A 24,965-nucleotide genomic window follows, 5' to 3' on the forward strand; every position below is an offset into this window, starting at 1 on the left:
TGCGTGGCTTTGTGTGCTTTGCTTTCAGCTGAATAGCACTGAAGGTGGGAAGGCCATGCCTGGTCTTTATCCCCTTCAGGGTTCAGTGTCAATAATTGAAGAGTGGTATTTACAGAGAGGGACAGGGGTTTGAGGGAGCAGTAGGGAGGAAGGCAAGAAAAAAAAAAAAAAAAAAAAAAATCCCGAGCTATGCGTTGATGAATTGCTGCCATATTTTTTGAAACACTGCACTTGTCTACTAAATCACTCGTCAATTTCCAGTATTAATGGCCTTGATTTCAGTGGCTCACTGCCTTCAGTGCAGCGCTAAAACTCCTTCCAGTCATCAGCTCTTAAGTCATTTTCTGTGATTACTGCCACGCCAACAGCAGTACAGCTATTTTCTGTTGTGATCCAATGATTAATTTTTAGTCAGTCTTGTTGGGTGTTTTATGGTTATTACTGACAGGAAATGAGAGTGCTGTGCTGTTTTTTTTTTTTTTTTTTATCTCCTCACACTCATATGGCTCAGCAGCATTTATATCCTTGTGTGTGTGTGTGTGTGTGTGTGTGTGTGTGTGTGTGTGTGTGTGTGTGTGTGTGTGTGTGTGTGTGTGTGTGTGTGTGTGTGTGTGTGTGTGTGTGTGTGTGTGTGTGTGTGTGTGTGTGTGTGTGTGTGTGTGTGTGTGTGTGTGTGTGTGTGTGTGTGTGTGTGGGGGAGATGGGCTGTCAGGTGTATCAGTAAAATGACAACGTCTCGGTTCACGGTTTCTGACATGCCATTTGTCTTCATCCTCCTGTTGGTGTCATCAAGCCCGGGGCACAAACCGCTCCCGTTCTCAGTGCTTTATCATATCTAATATTTTGCCAAGTGTGCATTTACACATACATGGATAAGTTTGGTCACATTTGCTTCAAGTCATCCAGTCTCAGGTTGAAGTTTTAAGGTGTGTGTGTAGACACTGTTTGCCTCTCCCACACTGGACTTTGATGTTTCTTGCCTCATCTGTCACACACACACACACACACACACACACATTTGCTCGCTTTTTTTTGTTGCTTATTGTCCCTCCCTATGGGCCGAAGCTTTGTTAATGACTTTAAACTCCGAGCGAAGTTGTGTACTCTCAGGCAGTCGAATTTTCAGTTTGGAGGCTACCTTCTTAGCAGGATGCCAGAATGTGAACATTTGCCTGTATTTCCTCCCAATTGAATAGTTTGTTTTGTCTCCCAAGCTGTGCCAGGGTTTTAAAACTTTGATTAATGTGCTTGCCAGAAAAACATATGAAGGCTATTTTTTTTTCTGTAGCTGCAGAGACTATAGGGACCCTGCTGGTAAGTATTGGTTAATTTTAGAGCAGGAACGACCATGTTTTTTTTTTTTTTGTTTTTTTTTACTAATACACACCATTTTTGTGTGTGATGTATGCAGTTTGGTGTTGAACAGGGTTGTGGTTTGAATTTGAATCATTGTGATTGAGGCAGTGTTCCTACTTATGTTTCAGTTCACTGGCCTTGACCAGAGTTTTTTTTTTTTTTTTTAAAAAAAGGGGAAAAACAGCATCTGGCTTGGATCCGTTGCACTCACGTTGATATTTTTAACACTGGACCGAAAAGGTGCGAGCAAAACACAGGTCGGGTGAATATTCTAAAGCATAATTTCCACAACAATGTTGTGCGCTGGGTTACAAGCAACACAATGTAAGTGGAATTATTATGGTGGTATTTTTATCAGCTGGAAGCTCACTGGCGGCTTTTGAAATGTATAAACATGCCGAAACAGCAGCAGGAATTTCTGCGGCGTGCAGATCAGTTGCAATCTGCTACGAGGATGTGTTGCTTCTGTAGCCTGTTTTTACCCCCCCTTATCTGTTTTGAGCTCACTGCTTCGTGAGCTTTGAAACGAGAGTTTGTTTTCAACCTGTTTGTCAATGGGTACCAAGAGGTAAAACTATAATACAGTTACAGAAAGAGAGCAGGTATCCACATAGTTCAACATTCAACGCTTGCATAAGAAGAGAAATTTGTGCAAAAAATTAAGCCTCAATTGACCTATAACATAAAAAACACTTGAAAGAAATAGGAATATATTATCAAATTAATTTAATTTCCTAATTAATGCATCTTCTGTAATAGGGCTGAACGATATATCGTTATCATATCGATATCGGGATATGAACATTCAGGACATTAGTTCCTCAAAATCAGTGATATCAAGATTTCCCCTGCTTGACCTGCATGTAAGCTTGCCCATGCACAGGTCAGCCAACCACAAACCTCGTTTACTGGTTGCCAGCTGATGGCAGAGGGCGGCTGCAGAATCTGCACAAACGAGTTTGGTGGTAGTGGCAGTGAGTTCTCATAAATATAACTGCATTTTTTTTTTTTACATCCTTTAGTATTATGATGTTTTTATTTTTCTGAAAAATGCTTAACTTTCACTGAATCCATTGTAATATATCGTATCGATATCGAGATATCTGGCATGGATATCGAGATATGAAATTTTGCCCGTATCGTTCAGCCCTATTCTGTAATGCTTGATCCTTTAATCCCACCAGTTACCTGACCCTGAACACATCGCCAGTCCATCACAGGGTAAACACACAGAAACAACCACATGCTTTCATATTCAACCCCGTGGGCAATTTAGGGTCAACAGTCAACCTCACGTGGGAGGAAACTAACGTATACATACGGTACAGGGAAACATGCAAGCTCCACTCAGGAAGGCCCGGCCAGTATTTAAACCCACGACCTTCTTGCTACATGCTCACCACTGCTCCACCGGCCCGATCTCCAAATCCTCAGTAGATGCATGTCTCAGTACATAACCAGGGACATCACCGTGTTTTTTTTTTCCTTCTAAAGCAGCTTAAAGGGAGCTGTTCTGTAACACTTCTCGACAATTAAAGATGAGAAGCCAAAGTCCTTCATTGGGGTGACACTTGTTTATTTACTGTAGCTTCTGTAAACAGATTTGCAGTGACGATGGTTTCCTGATGAGCTTCCTCGACCATCTCGGCATTTTCTAATTTTTTTCTTTTTTATTCCTTTCTTTCACCATTCCACAAATAGAGCTCAAGAAAGCAGAAATCACATCAGGGTTGGTTTTATCTGACCAAACATGACAAGTGTGAACACACCCTCGGGCATTTACCAAAATAAGGGCATCATCGTGTGATTACAGTACATTAGCCAAATTATAGGGATGGGCAATATTGTCATGTTGAAAATGTCTTTTCAGCACAGGATGACAAATTCAATCATACAAAATTAGATGTTTTTGCCAAGCACAACCTTAACTTCCAGGACAGCATATCATCAGCCGTGTTTGTTTAACCATTCCAGGGCTCAAACAGTAAACTCATTTGCAATATATGACTTTTTTGCTCTGAAAGGCATCACTCCTGCCCCGTGTTTCCTACAGTGTTTCTGTGGCTGTTTTTTTTTTCAAGGGAATACATTTTTAATGAAGTTAATAGTTCTGGCCAAATTAATGTTGACATGTAGCTCATATAATAATGAGAAATGCAAAATAGAGAAGTGTGTCTAAGAAATATTAATTAATGGAAAGTAAACCGGTTTCTTATAAAGCCAAGTGTGTGAAGGCCACAACTTTCAAAGGAATTTTTTTTTTTTTTTTTTTTTTTTTTTTTTAAATCGGAGAGAGTTTCTTTTCGTTTTTGAAGGGATCACACATGAAAAGCTGAACCTGATAATAGATTTGGCCCACTCTTTTATGCTCGGCCCTTTTAAAGTGAAGAGAGCATAGAAACTGTCACACATACTGATTGTAACGCTGTTGCATTGTGTGATGGGCTCAGAAAAGGTCCAGTGGGTTAAAAAAAAAACAAAAAAAACATTGGTTTTACCACTGCTCCTCTTTAATTTTTTTTTCATTTGTTTGGTTCTGCAAAAGATGGATCAGTGCCATTTAAATTAGAGGAGAGAAATGTAGCAGAAATTAGGAAAAGTTGATCAGATTTGCCAGATTTGTTTGTGATTTCAAAATGGAATAAGCACAGATGAGGGGCTCGAGAAAACAGCTTGGCTGACAGGTGAAAACACAAGTGAGACGATGAATAAGGCATCCGTTTTCCCTAATAAAGCTGAGCTTCAGTGGCAACACAAGTTGATTAATAAACAGATTGACATACAGACTAAGATCTAGCAGTTTATTAATAGTTTTCAGTTGTTTATCAATTAGTAGGAATTCATCCCAGCCACAAATATGAATCAGCTTTTGATTCCTCTGCTTTTGTGAGTTGAAATTCTTTGAGATTCGGAGGGAGAAAGGCTGAATTTTCTGCACAATTTGGCAGAAAGATGCTGGTACTTTCTCCTGATATTTTATTGACTAGTGCTGAAACAATTCGTAGTAATGACTGAAAACACGAGCTATTCCATGGTTTCCTCAGCTGCAGTGTGAAGCTTTGTTTCTTGCCTCAGCTTCATATAAAAACACATCCTCAAGTTTTTTTTTCTTTACCAAAAGAAATCAGCTTGAAGAAGTTTTTCCTTCTCATCCTTTTCCTTTTCGCATTATGAGTTCAATTAGTTAAAAACATGAAGGAAACATGATAGAAAACACAAATTTGTACATAAATGAAACGTTATTGTTTATTTCTAATTCAGTATGAGCTGATGGAGGAAATCAGCCCCTCTTCTTGAGATCTACACGAGCGCACACACACGTGGGAACATGACTACTGTGACAATGTAAAGACAATTTGCATCATTTAAATTAAAAAAAAAAAAAAAGAGGAAGAAATTTGCTTGGTAATTACAGTGTAGCCTGCAGTTATCGCCGCTCTTGGCGCACATTGCCATGATCGTCACCGCTGCTTTGCTTGGCACACAGGAGACAGACAGACAGACAGACATAACCCTCCCTTGACAGCCATTAAGGTGTCTTTCCGTGCAGTTGTCGCCGCCGCTGATGGGTAGTTACTCGCCTTGTCGTTGTCACTCTTGTTTGCCTCAGTGTTATTTATTGAACGCCCCTCTTCTTAAATTTAACTCACGATGCACAGCTTGTACTTTTCAATATTGCTCTGCGCGTACAGTTAGCACTGACATCCCCGGGATTTATTTACTTAAGCGTAGATGTCCCCGTTTGTGCTTGTGCGTGTGTGTGTATGTGTGTGTGAGATATGGCTTGCCCTCCCTTGTAAAGTGATTTGTCTTTCTCCTGTCTCTGCTGAGCGCTCCAGTAAAATGATTCTGTTAAACAGGATTGCCTGAAGATTGCACACACACACACACACACACACACACACACACACACACACTACTCCTGCACACAATAGACATTATAAATGAGTTCCACCCTATAGCATTGCTTTTTTTTTTTTTTTTTTTTTTAATCTATTGCTACAACAGGTCTTGATATGAGGAGGACAACATGGACATGGTGTCTTTGACATGTGTTGGTTTGTGATCTATGGTTTCTGTTCGTGGAGCATTCTGGAATTGTTTATTAGCATTTTTTTTTCTTTTCCCCCAGTACCTTCCCCTGCAATTTTCTCACTTTTCCCTTTGCAGTACCCCCACTTCCCCCCTTATCTTCACGGGAATATTAATCTTGTTGTTGTTTAGAGCGTGAAGCGGCTTAAGAATCTCTGAATCTTTAATCACTCGCCCCTGGGCTGACCAGTGTAGTTAGGAAGGAGTGCTGTTGGAGACGATATAATGGTTATCATTGCTCACTTATCCTGGCTCGCAGATATCTCTTGTTCTATTTTTGTTCTTCTAAAACTGCCTGTTCTATCAGTTGTTTAATACCCAGACAGATCCTTACTCATATCTTTCCTATCTAGTGCTTGGCTCGAATTACTGTGCATGAGTTTGTGCGCGGGTGTGCGTTTTCTTTTTGGTGCGCGCCTCTGTCACATTGGTGTGATACAATGAAAGTCAAGTAGATAAGTCTGACGCCGGGCATGAATCCATTCATCATCAGCTGGGATTAGGTGTTTTTGTTTGTGTATTTTTAATCAGTCATTAATTAATTAAGGACAATGGGTATTCAGCTCATAATTGGTCTGGCAATCAATCAAATGACTCCCTGACATGCACATTTGCACAGTCTTAACGAGATACTCTCAATTAACCTGACTCTCCTCCAGTCGGCGCAGGCGGCAGACCTCTTTATCGCCGGCAGAACCACAGCGCCTTAATGAAAAGAGAGGAGAACTCTGAAGAGCAGGAGGGGGGGAAAAAAAATTAGGAAGCTCTCCAGCTAATAAGACCGCTTTAACAAGAAACAAGTGCAGCTTGTTGTGCTCACTGTTGTGTGTAGCCCCGTTGCGGCGTTCGGCTGGCGGTCGGTGTGTGCGTGCACGCACAGATACGCACGCGTCTTTTATTCCTGCCCTTCACCACGGGTGATTGGCTAACAGTCGCCTCCAACCTGAAGTTGACAAAAATCAATATATCATCACCTGGGGCCTCACACACACACACACACACACACACACACACACACACTCACACACTTCCCAACCACAGGCTCCACAAGGAGAAGGACGGAGCAAAACAAACACACAACCTACTTTAGTCAAGGTCTGATTTCTGTAATGGAAACTTCCCACAGAAAGTGACCCGGGCAGCGGCACAATGACAAAGGTCACCCCACATTTAGCTCCTTTGAGACGTCAAACCCCTCTCCAGGACTCCGCTGAAAGCAAATCAGAAGAAAAAATCAGAAGAAAAGAAATACTTTTGTGCAGAGGGGATGTGAAGAATAGGCCAGGTTGCTCTTTACCGCCATTCATCATTCATCCTACAGCGAAGAGGTGGGGGGAGGGGGGGTTGCTGCTGATTTTATCGATAGGTAAGATCAGTAAATGGATTAAATAGGGCTATCTAAGACAGTGGCTAAAGTGACTATTGACTGTGTGATAAGCACTGGTGAGCGTGGCTATTGATGATCATGTCTGTTGTCTTGTTTGCATCGATGGTGCGGCATGTGGGACGTTGACCTCTTATATCCTTATCAGACCTTTTTGATCATTCTGATCGATCGAGCCGCCCCGAAGATGTGCAGCATCATGAAAACAGATTATCCATGCGCTGATTAAATAGTTTTGTATTGTATCTCAATAATGTAACTTCTCTTAAGAAAATATATTTGAGTCTCATAAGTCTCCATTTTTTTCTCTCTTCCTGCATCAGCTGGCAGTCGATGTGTTGGAGGGTCTGTTGGAGGAGGATGATGAAGTTGTCCAGGTGAGCAAAAGAATCGCAGCCGAACGGTCTCATGACTCCCACATTGTTTTTGGTTCGTAGTTTGTGAAATGTGAAATGTTTTATGTCCCCGAAATCAGAAAATCCAGCCCCATAAAAATGACAGATGGAAGAATGGCGCTGGGATTAAAGTGTGGATGAGATTGATGCAGCTGGAAGTCATTCCACAAAGATAACGGGGCTTAAATTGACATATTTGTCCGACTGTCTTGTAAAATTAACAGCTCCTAGCGAAAAATGCTCCAGCAGACCGGCCAGCCAAGACGGAACAAAACACTTGTCCCATCAACAAATTGAACCATGAACACAATGCCGGCGTGGATGAATGAAGTGAAACCAAAAATGTTCTGATTTTTAAACAAACTCTGAGCTCTGGGGGAAAATGTGCTGCTGTGTATGCATTAATGCTCGTCAGTCCGCAGGATTAAGTGATGTCTTTTTATGAGTCCCCTTGCAGGCAGGCAGTGTTATGATACAGTGGGAACGGGTGAATCAGACCAACTTGCAGGCAAATCTTTTGTTGTTCCAGTGGGAAGAAGAAAGTATTTACCTGTGTACTTATTTTGTTCCCACACACATGCACTGCTTCCTTTCAGTGCTTGTTCCTACACAGACAGCCACATCTTCACAATCAGAACACAATGGAAACGTCCATCGATCCGTCTTCTATACCGCTTTTTACAATTTAAGAGTCACGAAGCCCTCACTCTGGGGGAAGGCGAGATACACAGAGATACAGTCTCATATGCTATTATGACTCCCAATACCTTTTTTTTTTTTTGTTGTACAGTAACCAAACAACCTTAAATGCATGTTTTTGTACAGTTATTCAGTACACGCAGAAGCAAACATGCAAACTCCACATAGGTGATCTTAGTGTAGCTGTAACTGATGGAAATTTCTTTTCAATAGTATTCTGATTTTATTTTATTTTCTTAAAAAAGCGCCTGTGGAGTATGACACTCAACATATCACAGAGTGGCATAAATGACAGTATTTTCTGTTCTTAGCGGGAGCTGTGTGCCGTCGCTGTGTTGTAAATCCTCGCTGACAGTACCATGGAAAGCGAAGGTGAACCACTGAGTGTCAGATGTAAGGCACGACGGTGTCTCACTCTCTCTCTCTCTCTCTCTTTCTCTCTCTCTCTCTCTCTCTCTCTCTCCCTCGCTCCCCCCACTCCCCCTCAGGCTCAGCCTCCCACACACGCACACACACACACACACATACACACACCCCTCAGCTGACAGATTGAGAGCAGTCATCAGGGGGCTGAACTTTTAAACTCACTTCAGAGATGTACAGCTGTGACACTCAATTTGAGCAGGCCTTCAGCCAGTCTCATAACCATACAGTCACCAGTACTAATGGTCAGAAAGTGCTTTGTCTGATCGCTTCACAGCTGGGTGGCTACGGTCACACTTGTGATGTCAAATGTATGACAGACACATTTGACTACATTAAAGTCTCCCATGCCGTCTCTCTTCCCCCCTCTTTGTCATGCTCTCTCTCTTATTTTCTCTCTTAAGTGCAGCAGATAAGTGGTTGGCGCTCGCCTCCGTCTACTTGCTTTTTGTGTACCTCAAAGTTGGAGCCTTCCTTATATAACGCTAAGTCTGCACAAACAACTGAGCTGCTTCCTTGCAAATCTTGTTTCAAAGGTACTCCGTTGATTCATGATGCTTTTGTTCTTCTCTCAGCAGCGCCATATGGGAACTAAGATGTGCCTTCACTTTGAAATTACAATAGTCCCAGCCACTTGATTGACAGGCGAAGCGTTTATTTTATTATGTGTGTTCCTGTCTGGGTCTATAGTAGGGTACAGTGAATCCTGTGAAGTTCTTAATTAGCTAAGTTTCTCGTGTTTTTCAATTTGAGCGCAGATGCTCGCACAATCTTTACCACATATGCAAAGAATTCGCTGTGGACCAACTCTAATGAGTTTCCTAGCGTTACTCATTTTACCAGACATCTATTATGTCTTTTCCTGAAGTCAAAATCTTGGTCACCCGAATTCCACTTGGGTTTCCACATTAAAAAAAAAATGCACATTTTTCTTGTTTTACATCCACGGAAAATGTTTCAGTGATCAAATATTTTATACTGCTGCTTCTGCAGCATCACTACATTTATCCACTGGTGGTGTTGTTCTGTTAAGTATGGCTGCAGGGGGTAGCCTCCCACTCAGCATACAGAACGGCGATTTTGAATTCAGTGTGGCATGCCTTGATGTGTTTGTTAGCTAAATGGCTGATTTGGCGGAGGTGCAAGTCTGCACTGCCTCTGCCCTCAATGAATAATGAATAAAGCTAATACTCGTATCTTGGTGTTTGAAGAACAGTGGGTGGGTGATCTTTGGCCTCAGATGAGAGGAACACACACACCTCCAAGTTCACCGCCAGTTGAATGCGATTGTATTTAGAGGTGGAAGACAAAGGCTCGCACAGTTTGTGATTATGTGGAAGCGAAAAACGTGTAATTAGGTGGAGAATGAAAATGAGCTGATTTTAAAGTTTCAGGATATACCAGGTTCCTGCTTTTATTTGAACTCTTATGAACACTCAAGTTTTTTTTTTTTGTTTTTTTTAAATCAAGCTAAAGTTATTATTAGGGACAACATTGTCTCAATAAATGTGTTTTGGTGATAGAGTGAATGGGGTAGCATCGTACTGATTGAGCCTGTTCTCACATTGCATTGATGGGATATGAAATGCACAGAGCTGGCGTGTTGTCTTGTGGTATTTTCCCCAAGGGATCAATAAAGTTTGCTTTTTTTTTTTCTCGTATTTGTAACTTCATGGTTTGTCTGCCAGTTGAAAGACCTTCAAAAGTCGCATTCACACTTCTATATGTCTCAGTACAACTCAGGGTGGCTTTGATTAGGCGCCACTCACAGCCGACAATGGGTGAAAATCAGGATACAACCTTGACAAGTTGTCAGTTGTCCATCACAGAGCAAACACAGTCGGTTGCACAGTCACACGCATGCTCTTCACATCTCCGATCAATTTAAGCCCCATTTACACAACAATGTTTTCAAGTGAAAATGGAAAACGTCTGTTGGACGTGTGATAAGGGGTCCGTTTCCACGACAACGGTGCTCAGAGTCACTGAAAATGCAGCTGATTGAGAAATGGCTGTCACAGTGGAAAACACTCCGATTCCACTTGTAAAGGCAGAAAACACTTCTTGTATATCATACTTTGTCTCCACATGGGTAGATGATGGATGATAACAACAATGGCGGCTTCCAGAGGATCATGGCTCCCAATTCCATAGCCTCCTGGGACTTAGTAGTTTTAGATTCGCCTGCAATCACAATCCAACGTAGTTGTCTGTTCCCACCATTGTTAGTGTTTAAGGGCATATTGATCTCTGTGCTTGCAGTTTAATTCTACAAACAACAATGCCCTCTAGTGGCCCAAAACGGAACATAAAAACTATATTGTTTTCGGCGTTTGATCCGTTTCCGTGTAAACGAACATCGTTTTCAAAGTGTTTGCTGTGTAAATGAAAAACTTTTCTCAGATAAAAATGCGAAAAAAAAAAAAAGTTTCCAATTGAAACGCTGTTGTCTACACTGAGCCTGGAGTCACCAGTTCACTCAATACACGTTTTTTTCAACACTGGGATGAGAGAAGCAATGCATGCACATGCGGAACATGCAAGAGATTTTCTCCCTGTGGGATTAGAGGGGTTACCATCACTCCACTGTGCTGTCCTGTTTTAAAGGTGCTTTTTGCAAAACGAAGGAAGTGTCTCTGTGCTGTCGGCTGCAGGAGTGAATCACTGCGGTGCCCAGCTTGTCTTCTGTCCAGCTTCATCACAGTTCTGTCTGTTTGTTTTTTAGTTTGCGATTTCCAAGAGCTTCAGCCTCTGTTGTGTTTTCTGTCCAATCTGTATTTTCACACTGGACTGAGGATGAGGATTTGTGTGAGTGAAAAGGCTGGGGCTAGATAGTTAACGTACTGAGTTAGCATACTGAAGATGGTTATCGCCACACCTGCTCACACTGCACATCGACACCAATGAAACATGATAATCATGGTTGTTTGAAATTAAATCACATTACACACTGAGCGTTTAACATTTATGTCTACATGATGGAGTGATTTCTTCTGTAGTACCATCATCTTGCCAAAAGTTAGAGGTTTGCAAACAAAAGAATAGAGTTGCAGCAAAATTAAACTTAATTGTTTTACCAAATATCTTCATTTGATCATGGAAGACTTCTAATCTGCTCCAGTGATGTAAGATAATGAAATATAATTCTTCTGTTGTTCTTCCAGTGACAGAGCTGGGGTTGTTTTTGGGCCTGATCCAAGCCAGCTGTTATTGTTTTGTATAAATGAGGTGCGAGTGGGGAAAAAACATCCTCAGTATTTTGTCACTCTGACGGATCTATAGCCACGTGTTTGAATAATCAAAAGCTTGACTCCCAAGGGAATATTGCACAGATGACTGGAGTGTGCAGATGTTCTTATCTTTACACAGCAACATGCACAAAGTGATTTGTTTTAATTTCTGTTTTCCTTGTATAAGGAGGTGTTTGACACGTTTAAGCTGCAAACCTGAAAGACTAAAACGGTCAGTGTTCGAAAAACAGATTACAGAAAAGTCTTTTTCCTGCCGAATGCTGTGAAGATGATATGAATTGAAATGCAAAAAAGATATGTGCCTCAGGGTATTTATTTTTTTGTGTTTTTTCCCCCCCTCTATGTTGTTTAATTTTTCAATCTTGCGTATTTAGCTTTAAAAAGATAAAAAAAACAAATGGCTCCAGGCAAAACAAACTGGTCAAGGCACAAATCACAGCTTTGAATTTATTATAAATGTGCACTGTGCTCATGGCTGATTTCATGTAGCCCTTTTAAATAAGAGTTCTCGTCGGGTTTGGATCACATTGAGTTGTTATGCGAATGACGGACTGCTCGGCGGCGCCTGCCACTCTATATGAGTGTGTATGTGATTCCATGTTATATGTGTGGAACCTGTTTGTCGAATCAGAAAGTGGGATTTCACGCAGACATGCTCCGTCAGGGTCACAAATCTGTTTCACTTGTCACAGCACACTTACTGCAACAAAGAGCCTTTTCTGTTTCTCTCTGTCGGACTCTTGGCACCTCAAAGCATGTCAGCCCTGGCTCTTTTTTTCCCCTTTGTCTTGTAGGTCTGGTATCTCTCTGGTTGGGTGTGTTACCTCCAGTGGGAAAAAGCAAAGGAGGTGCAAGAAAGAGAAGGACGGGAAGTGACTGAAGAGGAAAAGGAGGAGTGGAAGGCTTTGACAGAGGCTGCCAGATCCTACCTAACCAGGGCCGTGAAGGTAATTTAGTTCAGTACAATACAACATATCAACTCTTCAATCTTGAACCCTCTTGGATAAGAGCAAAGCACTGAGATGGCTACTACCCAAATGAGAATATTCATCAACAAACTTCACTGTTCTGTGAGAACGATTGAAAGAATTTTATTCATGTAGGAAACACGTCACACCCTGGAGAAGTCGGTCCATAGTGTTCAATATATTATTCATTTTAACATTATTTATGCCACAACACATAATGTACTGAGACGTATAGCAAAAATGTAGACACATGGCTAATTTCTTTTTTAGGGAAATCATAACGGACAATATGCATCCAGGGCATTAAAATCTCTATTTTCTTTCTCTATGTCTATCTCATTCCACTACTAACATAACATTTTGTGCAACTCAAGAAAAGCCAACTGTTTTCATCAAAGTAATGAAAGTACTGTCTATTTTTCTAAAAGAAATTGGCGAGCTTAAGAGGTCAAGTTGCCTCCCCAATATCAGCACAGTGAAAGCATGCAGCTGGAGTTTTGGGAATTGATAAAATGTTATTATATTTAATTGTATCACTTCTTTGCAGACTCCTTACAATGTTTCAAAATGAGGATTTTTTCTAATCTTGTTTTAAAAGCATGCCTCAGATTTTTTGAAACCATCCCCTGTTAGTTTTGTAGAAAAAGTATACATACATTCTTTGAACTTGGGAAAGTTTTTTTTTTAAGATTGCACCTGCTTTTATTGTACAAACTTCAGAGTGCAATGAGTTCATCTTTTAACTCCCAAATTGTGGACTTAACACTGCTCAGGTATCTGTCAGCGTCGCGTGACGTGGTCCATCCTGCACAAACCCGCCCACTGTTAAAAACTCCGTGCTCTGTTGTGCCAGTCGTCTTTTCATGTGTTTCTTTACTGAGCGGGAATCAAGAACACCACCACTTTCTCATATCCCCTTTTGTTTTCCTTTTCTCACTGAAGATAACGTCACGGCACTGTCGTGTCGCATTTGCTGCGATGACCAGTTGCAATGAGTGTCTGCAGTGGAAAACCTAGATAATAACCCGATACTGAAGCGAGTCGTCGTGGAGCGAGCGCCATGTAGAGGAAGCTCAGCGGTACCAAGGAAGGGTGAAAAAACTTAAGGTTATGAGTGTTTCTGCCCAGACCATGAACAGAGCTTGTGGGTACAGATAGTTACAGTCGGTGCACTGCCACAGTAGGTAAGTGTCAGAAGGGCTGGTTCCTGTCAGAGAAAGGGTACACGCACTACCGTGAGTAGAAAAAGACATCGAATAAGCCTCATTGTTCCCACGGAAACGTCTGTATGCGCTCAGACATTTAAATGCGCGCACGTGCGCATGCATGCGGTGAGTGATGTGTTTCATTCATTCTATCAATCTGTCAGCGAGTAATGCCTCTGTGGAGCAGTGATTCATGTTTGTCTAAAATCCAATAGGCTTGTAAATCAGACGGCACAGACTGAAGGATGACAAGCCCCACCCCCCTCTCTCCCTCGCTCTTTCTATTCTTCTCTTCCTCTCCCATATTCTTCAACTTTAACCGTCCCATCCAACACCACCACTCGTCTCCTATTTTTACACCCCGCTGTGCTCTTCTGGAGTTGAGTAGGAGCAGCTTAGCAGCAATACATTGATGCCTGTCGCTCCAGCCAGCTGTGTATTGACAGGCCTGTCTAACCAGCATCCACTATAGTGGGCTTAGGATATCTGGTGAGGGGAAGTGGAAGAAGCTGTTGGCTGGATGATAGAAACCCCAAATGAATAGAGATTTGAGCTGCAGGCTTTGGGAATAAAATAAATAAATAAATAAACCTGTGAAATTGAAAGAAATATTTTTTTTGTTTTTTTTTTAAGGGTTGTATTAAGTACTTGGTGTTTTTCACATGAAGATGCAAAGTGAAATATGAAGGTGACTGACGCTCAGCCAGTACTTTTACCAATCTGAGTGCGAAACGTAAGCCGCGTCGCGCTTTCTTTTGTACAGATTGAAGCAACAGGTGCAGAATAATGTGAAAAGTAAATTCGCGAAGACCTTGATGAGGGTGAACTGGAGTCTCAGTACAAAACACTCCTTCCTCAATGTGCATATTTTTTTTTTCCTCATGTATATGTGCAGTAGAAATTTCCCCTTGTTTTTATCAGAGCTTTGTTTCTGAGCATCACTGTGAGTGTTAATTATTAACGATGAGTCAGTCTGCTAGTTAAAATTGGCTCCAACATGGAAATGAGGCCTCAAAGCCCAACGGCTTGTTTTGGCGCCAGTCCACTTCTCTGCATACTTTATGACTTTGCTGAGTGCGTGTGCGCTCGTTTGTCTGCATGGATGTGTGGTGTGAAATGGTGAGAAAAAGCATGCGGGTGTGCGTAGGCGCACCTTATGTGGATGCACATATTTAATTACGGCTGGGTGTGCCAACTTGCATATCTAATTACTGGTTAGGAGACATCTTCATTATTCATCTTTTTTCTCTCATCAATACACATGCACGGTAGCGCAGGCTGCGCTCAGCCGAGACGCTCCAAAAAGGACTTATAGGGCAGAATGGATGGGTCGGGAGGACGGGAATGAAGTGTAGAAGAAGAGCAGGAGAGTGAGCACGAGTGGGAGAATGAAAGGGAAGGGAACAAATTGGATGTGGGGTGTGGAGGGGTGCAGGGGGGCGTTGCTGGTGAATTGGGACGAGGGTAAAATCAATAGTAAACCGGACGTGAAATGGAATTTGAGCCTCAGCCAGATAGGGTGCGATTGAGGAGGGATCCGCAGTGTATGCACAGGGGACGGTGTTATATGTGTGTGTCAGTGCATGTTTGTAAGTGTGTGTGTGTGTGTGTGTGCGCTCGGAGGCGGCCAGGCAGCGAGGGCAGATGGAGGTCAAAAGCTTTACTGTTTGAAGTGGCTGAAAGGGTATCCCATGAGCACGGATTGTGGAAAGGGTTCCTCCGAGGTGTACTCGTCATGTAATTTTAATGCCTTTTTTCCAGGATGAGACTGGAGAACTTGAAGTGTTAAGTTGTGTGTGTGTCACTGTGACTTTGCGGTCAACTCTCCCAAGACTGGCAGTGGCAGAACCTGTTCACACTCCAAACCCTCTCATCCCAGCCTCTGTCACACCTTCACTGGCAATCAAGCGTGTCTGTGTTTGTGTGCAAATAGCATTCAGGAATTAAAAGGAAAGACGTGTCTTCACTTAAGGGTTTTATCTTATCCTCATGAGCCGATTCTCATTTCATCCCGTTCATACTTCGAAGGCTGTTTGGTGAGGTCAGTATACATCACCTACTGTGTGTGAGCATGTTGCTTTGATAGTTGTACCAACTTCTCTGTGTGAATGAGCGAACATGGCTCATCATGGAAAGCGTGCTGCTGCTGAAGCGTTAGCATATGCTATACATGCCAAGTACTTCAACCATTCATTGTCTAAAAGCACAACGAAACTTACAAGTTACAGCAGTTTTCTTCCCAACTAGTCGACATCTGTGCGCAGGTGAACATCGGTGTCTTGATTTGAGTCAGAAATTCGCATTTATCTCCTTGACGGAAAGGTCAATTGGTTCGGCGGTACCAACGCATGTGAAAGGAAGCTGGAAAGGTGCACAGCGATAAGATATAATATATAAATATGAGCAATTGGAAGGAAAGGCTAAAATAACAGTGGAAGCTAAGTGCAGCTATAGAGCAGAAGGTTGAATTGTGATGGGATGATTAAGCCTTTTGCTGTGTAATCACCTTGTCATTTCATTTTTAGCCATGGGACGTACAGAGAAAAAAGTTTCCACCGAGAAATCAGTTGGAAAAGGTTACATTTGTGCTTATTATGATGTTCAGAAGTTCAGTACAATACAGTATAATTAGAATCTACTTTTGGCTGTGCCACGGTTGCATCCAAAAGAATGATTTATAAACATGCCTCCGATTTCTCCGGTCAGTGCTTATTTGTAGTTTTGATTGGTGCATTTTTACTGTCTTTCTTGCTGTCTGTGTTACTACAAAACAAGCGAGAAGCCCCTGCAGGCTGAGTTGTAATGGCCATAAACCGCATAAGACCTCATTCTGCTCCAGAGGCAGCATTGTGAACCTGAAGTGAACATAATTCTGTTTTGTATTAGATTCCATAGGCCCATTTAGAGCTGCTACCAAGGATTGGCACTGTGGCCATCATTATCATGAAGTCTAACTTGCCAAGCCTTCCCGGCAGAAGTGTCTTCTCTGTGGGTGCTGCCATGTTGATTTATGCTGCATTGTGTCCCTAAATGTCTGGAAACGTGGAGCATGGGGATGGATTATGAGTTTCGTATTTTCATTTCTGTTCAGGGGCTAGCCAGCTGAATATGCACTGGTAACAGGCATCGCAGCAACGAATAGAAGGATCATTCCAGACCTTTTATGAATGTTGATATGTTGCCGTTACATTGTTAAAAGATGAATGACCTTGGACGTAATTTACAACCTGCAGATACTTGTTCAACTGAACGCAGTCAGTTTTCTAAATGTCGACGGGTATGAAGCAGTGATGGTTGTACTAGCTGAGACAGACTCTTTGAGAATAGTAAAGTCAGTTTTATTTATACCTTTATTTCTACTATCTGTGGTCTTATCGCAGTAAACATGCAGAACACTTGAACGTGTGTGACTGGCTGTAATTTTACTTGTCAGTGAATAAAAATCTGTGTGCTATGTCTCTCATCCAGTGAGACATGAAGTGTATTACATATGTTTAGAAATTAGAAATGTAGTTAAAGTGAATCTAAATGTTATGTTGAGGAAAGTGACAAAGCAAAAGATGTTAGCCTCACACTAGCCTGTATGACAATCGGAGTCGAGGCAGAACTCTGAGGTGTCTTACTGATTGTGTCTCAATTTTTTGACAAGAAAATATGAAAGTTGTCCAGTTTTGATGAGGAAATGATTGGAATCACACAGACATGCACCTTGTAGTACACACAGGGACGCAAACGTTCAAAATCATTTCCTTTTTTGATTATTTGTTCTTCAGTCTTTATATGACAGCAGGTGAAGCACTCGTCCTTGTTATGAAAGTAATATCATTAGTTTTACAGGTTTCTGGTTTGTTGTGGGCTGGTTTATGCACCATAACAAAATAATAAAAATAAAAAATTAAAGCTGCAAGCAGCCTTGGACGAGTCCTCGCTACTTGTGGGACTCTGAGTGAGACGTCAGTCCATGAAGGTGGACTTGACTACAGGTCTGACAAGGTTACATTGCAGTGTTGCATGAGGCATGGTGAAAATGTGACACACCGTGTGCCACGCTCTCCGAAGGGCAGGAGGAGGATGGAAGTTTGTTACGTGACGTAATAACACTAATTACACCTTTAAAGTGAAAATCCTGCTGCTGCTTAGCAACGGTTGCTGGAGCAGAGCAACGCCGATCCCACCTAACAATGTCACAAAACACAACGGAAAGGGTTTTGATGGAATCTGGTGGCATCAAACAGACCTAAAACCATCAGATCGGCTCAAAAAATTCCGTTCTTCAGCTCACCAAACAAGCGTCTCTCGTGTGTTCTCAGTTCAGTCAGCCCATTTTTTTTCCTTCTGCTTAACTGGCTGTCAGGATGGAAGGACCTCCTGCAACGTTATCTGCAATGGAAAAGAAAAATCTACAGAACAAATGCTCTGTGTTCCCGTTTGTGAAAGAGCTGCTTTCCAAAAACCAAGTCAGAGTATGATCCATGCAGTTTCATGTCACTCAATCTGCGACTTTTCCAGAAAATCTGGGTGCAAATCAAGGATGCAGACGTCAAAGGTTTAAAGACCTCACCAAAGCCACGTACAGAATGATTGTCAGGTTTGGGCTTTCTCCGGAGAATGCGCTGACCAACTTGCTGTCAGAGAATGCTACCTGCGAAATGACTTCCCTTGGCTTTGCTCATCACCACCCGACGAGAAAGAACTCTGGCTTTGCTGGATGTTTCCGCCATGTTGGACGTGGACTGAGGAAGTGCTGGTGTGGCACTAACGATGAAGACATTGATTAGAAGACGTGTGGCTATCAGGTTAGGGTTTACTGTGCTGAATGTTGTACATTAACTCTCACGCACATCCACGTGAACCCTGACGCTGACAAAGGGTAAGACCATTTTATTTGCAGTGTTTAGAATTGTATCTGTAATTATCATATATTAATTAATCTCCTGAGTAAAACAAAAGTACGTTGTGCGATTCATTCAGTCGGTGCTGAAATGTTTCATGGTACAACTAAAAGCTGTGATCTGCTGCCACCAAAGTCATTCCAATACATACCGCTGGAAGTTTAACGTTGTCGCTAAATCATTTTAAATGGTTGAGATATTTTTGACACATTGAGCTTAAGAGGAGGAGGAGCGTCTTTAGAAACCGTGATGACATTCTGTCCAATTAGGTCAGAATTATTTTACTCTGGAGCAAAAATGTTGGCCTGACTGACGGACATGATTGTCAAATAAACTATGGCTGAAAAACAGTGGCGAGTCGACGCAGGGAGCAAATGTGTCTGCGCGCCGCCGCGTGGCAAAGTGTCTAATATGTGTGTGAGTTGTTATAGTGGTGGTCAAGTGTGCTTTGGGCCGTGACTTGGGGCTTGAAAGTAGAGCAAAGTGGACCATGAAAAAGTTATACGATCACACACACACACACACACACACACACACACACACACACACACTCACACTCCCTCCCCTCCTCGGCAGCTCTCTGGGCCGTGAAAGTGAGGAGAGAAAACATAGGCTGTTGTAAATGAGGACCGCCTGTGTGTGTGTGTGCGCGAGTGTGTGTGTGTATTTTTTTTTCTCCTTCAGGAGGATGTCGGTGCTGATCTCAGCAGCGCTCATTGCAAAATACGTGAAGAATAGCTCCTGTTTGTTTAGCCTGCTAAAAGTGCTTCAATGAATAATCACATCCTGGCCGGCAGACACAATGTGCCATTGATTTGTTGAAAATATCGCTACGTTCACATACAATTTCCGAAATAGTGCTCGGCATTGTGGAACATGCAGTTGCGTTTGCACATGTTCGCTGTATTGCATTATGTCCTTCCTGCGTCTCTTCTGAAAGACGCCGTCTGCCTTTTCACCCCAAGCAATGATGTGCAATTATTCAGGGTATTGAACCAAGCCTATTGTGGAGTAACCAAACTTTTATTCAGAGCGTTCGATGTAGATAAACATCTCTGGGCATTTCAGGGTGACACCGGCAGAATGGAAATCGGTGTGTATTTGTGTGTGTGTGTGTGTGCGTGCGTGCATACGTCTGCAGCCGCGGCGCTATAAAGCGTCTGAGTGGGTCCAGCTCTCCTGTGGTATCAGACGCCGAGGCTGGACCTGGGTCACGCTCTACCTCCCTGGAGCTCCAACCTGCAGAGACAGAATCCACTTAAACACACACACACATACACACACATAACGCTCCAAATGAGTTCCCATGAGACTGCGTGCCTCCTGTCAGGACCTGCTGTTGCTTAGAGACTAGTCCTGGGGCAAAGCCGTCACACACACTTTTCCTCACTCTCCTACCCTTGTTACACTTTTAGTAAGAATGATGGCACTCAGCTGCTTATTGTCCGCAAGCCGGAGCAGCCGCGCATGCATGTGCGTGTTAGCCGTTCTCGGTAGCAAGTAGTATTTGTAGATCATACGAACCCACACACTTGTCTTTTTCTGTCTAGGTTTTGCTTCTGGGAGAAGAAGTTTAAATATAAATTGCCGCATCCGTTCCCCTTGCCCTGTGTATACTGCATTGGCACGCGGAGACACGGCGCGAACGCTCGCTGTCCTTAGAGGTAGCGCGAGTAGTTTTATCGCCCGGCTCCACTTTGAGTTCAGTAATTACACAGAAGCAGCATATTTTACAGAGATAAATCTGCTGGCTGCTTTGAGAACATGGCTGTTTTTATCTTTCTCTTCACGGCATATTTCACAGAGATAACTTTTTATTATTATCCGTGCACGCTCGCACATAGACGCCAAATAACCTTATGTGCTACACGACACATCGGTGTGTGTGTGTGTGTGCGTGCATGCATGTTGCACCAGCAGGAGGAAGATAAATGATCTTTTTTTAGCCTCCTGTGCAACCGAAGCGTGTATCAAATGTGCTGATTTACCAAATGAAAGACAAAACTGTTTACTGGCATTTTCGCTAACCGCGACCGTCTTGCTGACAGAATGCAGATGCTGTTGGATATTTCAGGCAGCTTAACCAGCACTTAGAGACTTAAAACCTCAGGGCTGCTCACTTGCCTCGTCTCCAGCGCTGCTGCCATTTACGGATGCTGTAGTGATGCACTGTTAGCTTCAGTGACACAAGGAAGGAGCTTCTCCCCAAAGCCTTTCACTCGTATCTCATTCCTTCGTTTGGCCCTGCAGTATCATTTTTGCACTTCAGATTTGGTCTCAGCGTTTCTGCTCCGTAACCTACTTTCTATTCAAAATTTTAAAATTTTTTTCCACTCTACTTCCCAGCCTATTATTCACTTGCATCATCTTTTTTTTTTTTTTTGTCTTTTTTTTTTTTTTCCTTCCTCCTCCTTTCCCTCTTTGCCTCTTCCACAGCTGTACGCTAAGCTGCGATGTGACGACCAGCCGATGCTGGAGCACGTGAAGCAGCTGCTCGGCGAGCTGGGAGGAGAAATGGAGGGAGAGGAAGAGGAGCCGGCTCTGGATGAAGACTATGAGCCCTGTAGTGATGAGGAAGACGACGACACAGAGGCACCGATGGAACACTGAGCACACCACCTGTCTTCCACTCCCGGCGTTTTCCCTCACCGCACCTCCCCGCAGTTCGCGTTTTTGCTCTCTAAAGTGCCTTTTTAATGGTTTTCCTTTCACAAATGCTTATCAGAAATTAAAATTGAAATCCGGCGATATGCACAAACAGAGTGGCATTAAAGCTGCCGTCTACTCCGTCTTCACTCAGTTTTATTTCAGGCTTTTGGTGAAATAGGTGCGTACACCAGCAAGGCATCATTTAATCTCCTCAACAGATGTTGATGAAAGAAATTAGTTTTGGGCTTTTTTTTTTTTTTTTTCCCTTTCTCCTCGGTAGCACACACATATCTTTCAGTGCTTTCACCTCTCGTGCACACCCACACATAGTTTGCACAAGCGACAAAGCAGACGGGAGACAACCGCACATGTGAACAAATGAACACAAAGGCAATGGAATAATTGCTTCAAGTCTTCCACGTTGCGGCAGGAGTGTTTCCTCTCAGACTCCACGATTCACTAAATATCTCATGTAAGCATTGTTAGAAAACTGTCTGCCAACAAACGGTTAATCCTCCCTTTACACGGTATTGTAATATTTTGAGTTTATGTGCAGTTCTTGAATTTTTATGCTATTCAGTTCATTTTTTCTTTCTTTTACTTCAGCCTTTTTTTTTATTCCCGAGAACTCATTGAATTTGACAAGACACAATAGAAAGAATTTGACTTCAACTTATGCAGAGTGCGCCTGTCTCTCTCTGCTGCTGTTCAAAGTGACTTGCATAAAGCCTTTCAGGACCGAGCAACGGGCAACTGACTCTCTTAAAGCACTCTCTCTCTCTCTATCTTTTTATTTTTTTTCTACATTTCACCCTTTTAAAACGGAGTTATGTAGTGTAATGGCGTGGGTTATTGTCATGGCGTAGCGCAATAATGGAGTGATACTTTTCAATTTCTTTGATATTTTAATGCAAGGTGAGGCTGGTATATCCGAGTGGCAGACTACTTCACACTTTGCCGCGGTCTGTGTGAAGAAAGGCAATTATTATGTTTTGGCAATTTTATTCAAACCCATCAGCAAAAACCAAGACCCTGCTATTATCGAAATCTACTAATTGAGGCTGAATTGGCAGAGGTCATTTCTGAAAGCTGAGCTGTGACAAACCCGCAGCTCAGCACTGTCTCATAAGCAAGCTTTAGCAGGGCTTTGAGTGGCAGGTTTGATTTTATTAGCAGTCATCTAAAGTCAGTAAAATGAACATACACTCCATATAAGCATAACTTCATTGTGATTTCATTAACTGTTTTAGTGGATTGAAGAGAGTAGCTCTGGGTGGGGCAAGAAAAACCTAGGGGTCACAGAAATGCTTTTTCTCAGTATGACTTCTGCTTTTTAAATTTTGAGCTGAATTCATGATGAAATGAGGTAAAAGGTAGGGTGAAGCGTAGTTACACATTTTGTGAAGGAACCCCTAGAAACTATATTTTTTGTGACACTGGGGAGGGTTTCTCTGTCACATTTTTAAAAGCACTGGTTTATTTCACGAGACTAATCTTTTCTAAGACTCTGACTTCTATAGCATATTGTGCATGTCAAGTTTTTCTCCCGAGATGCCAGCAGTCAAGGCGCCGCGACATCCGACATACATGCCGTTAATAACAACCACTACAGAGTATTTCTCCGTGCACCGAGCCTATTCACGAACGCCGCGCTCTGCAGACAACCTCTGCTGCGCGGTCCCTTTGAAGAGTTTCATAACCGGTAAATGGGAACGTTATCTGAGATGCTGCTCCTGATAGTGACCCAGCTGCAAGCTGAGAGCCCTGTTTGGAAAATACAGGGGTTCAGATAACGCGATCTGATTGTGCGTGTTTGTGTTTAAGGAACATGAAATACAGCCGAGGAGCAAAGTTGCAAGCGTCATACTGCGTGTACGTGTGTGCACACACGCTGCAGATTATTACAGCTTAATGTGATGTGATGTGTTGTTATTTGTGGACTGCGCTTTGCTCACAAATATTCCTGTCTATGATGGTTATTGTATGGTAATGTACCGGCACAGGCCGTGAGGAATGACTACCTGGAGCGGTTCTGTCATCTAGCGTTTGCTTTTTTTTTTAATATAATTAAAGTAGGCTTGAGTGTGGATGCGTGCTCCTGTGTGTGTGTGTGTGTTTGTGTGTGTGAGTGTGTGTCCCTCTGTATGTGTCCGTGCGGCTCATCCGCAGTGCCATGTGATTAATGACTCCGGGGGTGAGTGAGCACTGGCGGTCAGCCCCTCCTGGTTATTCTGAGATGACCTAGTGTGAGCGGGCCGTAGTGGACACAAAGCCTCAGGTGATCTCGAAATCCTTGGCCATTCTCTCACCTGTGCATCATCGCCAGCGCTGCAGGAATATTTTCACTCGCTGAGAGCGCGGAGTGCAGTTTCTACACAAGGACACACATTTAATCGCAGGGAAAGGACACTCGCTGTTTGCTTCGGCTCTTTCTCCGTCTGGCTGGAAATCGGCCCTTCGAAAGGCCGCGGTTTTTCTCCGAGAGGCCAAAAGTCTTACAGTAATCATACTTGTGTAACATATTGCCACATTGCAGATTTACAAGGTGTACATCTTCATATTTTAATGTCAAATACCGGCTGTTGTTGCATTGTATGCCTGAGGTTTATTCATGCATTTAGCAAATTGCCCCTTTTTTTTTTGGTTTAATCTATATGTCAAGTCTTTTTTGTAGATCCCAGCCACGGTCTCCAGGGTAACCAACCCATAATCGGTAGTTGCGTGTGCGTGTGCACACCTGCATGTTTTTTTTTATTTTTTTTTTTAAATAATCAACAGTAATGAGATGAATGAAGGGGAGAATAATCCTGGATTAACGGCTTTAAAATGCATGTGTTGTCATAACAACATCCTGAATGGGACCTAATCATTGAAATACAGTCTCTCTTTTGCACACATCACACACACACACACACACACACACACACACACGCACATACACGTCAACGCTACAGCCGGCAGTTGTCCACTCATCAGATAGCTGGATCCTACAAGCTGTGGGTGTGCTGTTTATCCTGCGTTGGTGCTGTGTGTATTGCTGTCTTAATTAGAGAGTTAAACAGGGTTCTCCTGTGAAGGGATTAAGGCGGAAATTATCTGAATCTGGAGACTCAAAAGCTGAAACCAGTTAAATGGAAACAGGAGGAAGATCAGGACTCTGGAGGGAAAAAAAAAAAAAGTATGTGTGGGAGCCCTTCTGTTTTTGTACCAACATATTCAATCATTCATTTGTTTAATTCAATTCCCTGCAGTCATGATAAAGCATGAGGATTTGCTTCGAGGCATTTTTCAGGTAATTCAGTGAACCTGGTGTCAGCGATGGTTCGAGTGTTTCTGAATCGCGGACACTGGAAACTGCAAAGGTTTAGAATACACCGGAAAACAATTTGAAATCCCAGGAAGGGGCCAGAAATTCCGACCAATGGGGAAAGAAGAGGTGAAGGGCAACATTGAATCTCCTGATGACAGAAGGTGTGTGTCACTCTTCAGCATGGAACTCTTTGAGACGTGGACATGCATTCAAACGGTGAATTAACGACACTCTGGGAGTGATGAATCTCTAACCTGCCGGTGTTGGACGAGGAGCACCGTGAACTCCCATGAATCAGGTGACCTTTATCCTACCATGTGAAGCCATTTCTTGTATAAAAC

The 24,965-nt window shown here is 42.7% G+C and overlaps 1 protein-coding gene across 1 annotated transcript in view; it reads left to right on the forward strand.

Annotated features, from left to right (window-relative positions):
* The window catches only part of LOC115397206 (probable assembly chaperone of rpl4), a 30,258-nt gene extending 6,247 nt beyond the window's left edge, over positions 1-24,011 (forward strand). Inside the window, exons 9-11 of the mRNA XM_030103421.1 lie at positions 7,156-7,209; positions 12,395-12,547; positions 21,102-24,011. Coding sequence (XP_029959281.1) covers positions 7,156-7,209; positions 12,395-12,547; positions 21,102-21,275 — 381 coding nt within the window. The 3' untranslated portion in view covers positions 21,276-24,011. The remainder of the gene's footprint in view (positions 1-7,155; positions 7,210-12,394; positions 12,548-21,101) is intronic.
* Positions 24,012-24,965: the final 954 nt, after the last annotated feature.

The sequence above is a fragment of the Salarias fasciatus genome, chromosome 11 (genome assembly GCF_902148845.1).
Source record: "Salarias fasciatus chromosome 11, fSalaFa1.1, whole genome shotgun sequence".
NCBI lineage: Eukaryota > Metazoa > Chordata > Actinopteri > Blenniiformes > Blenniidae > Salarias > Salarias fasciatus.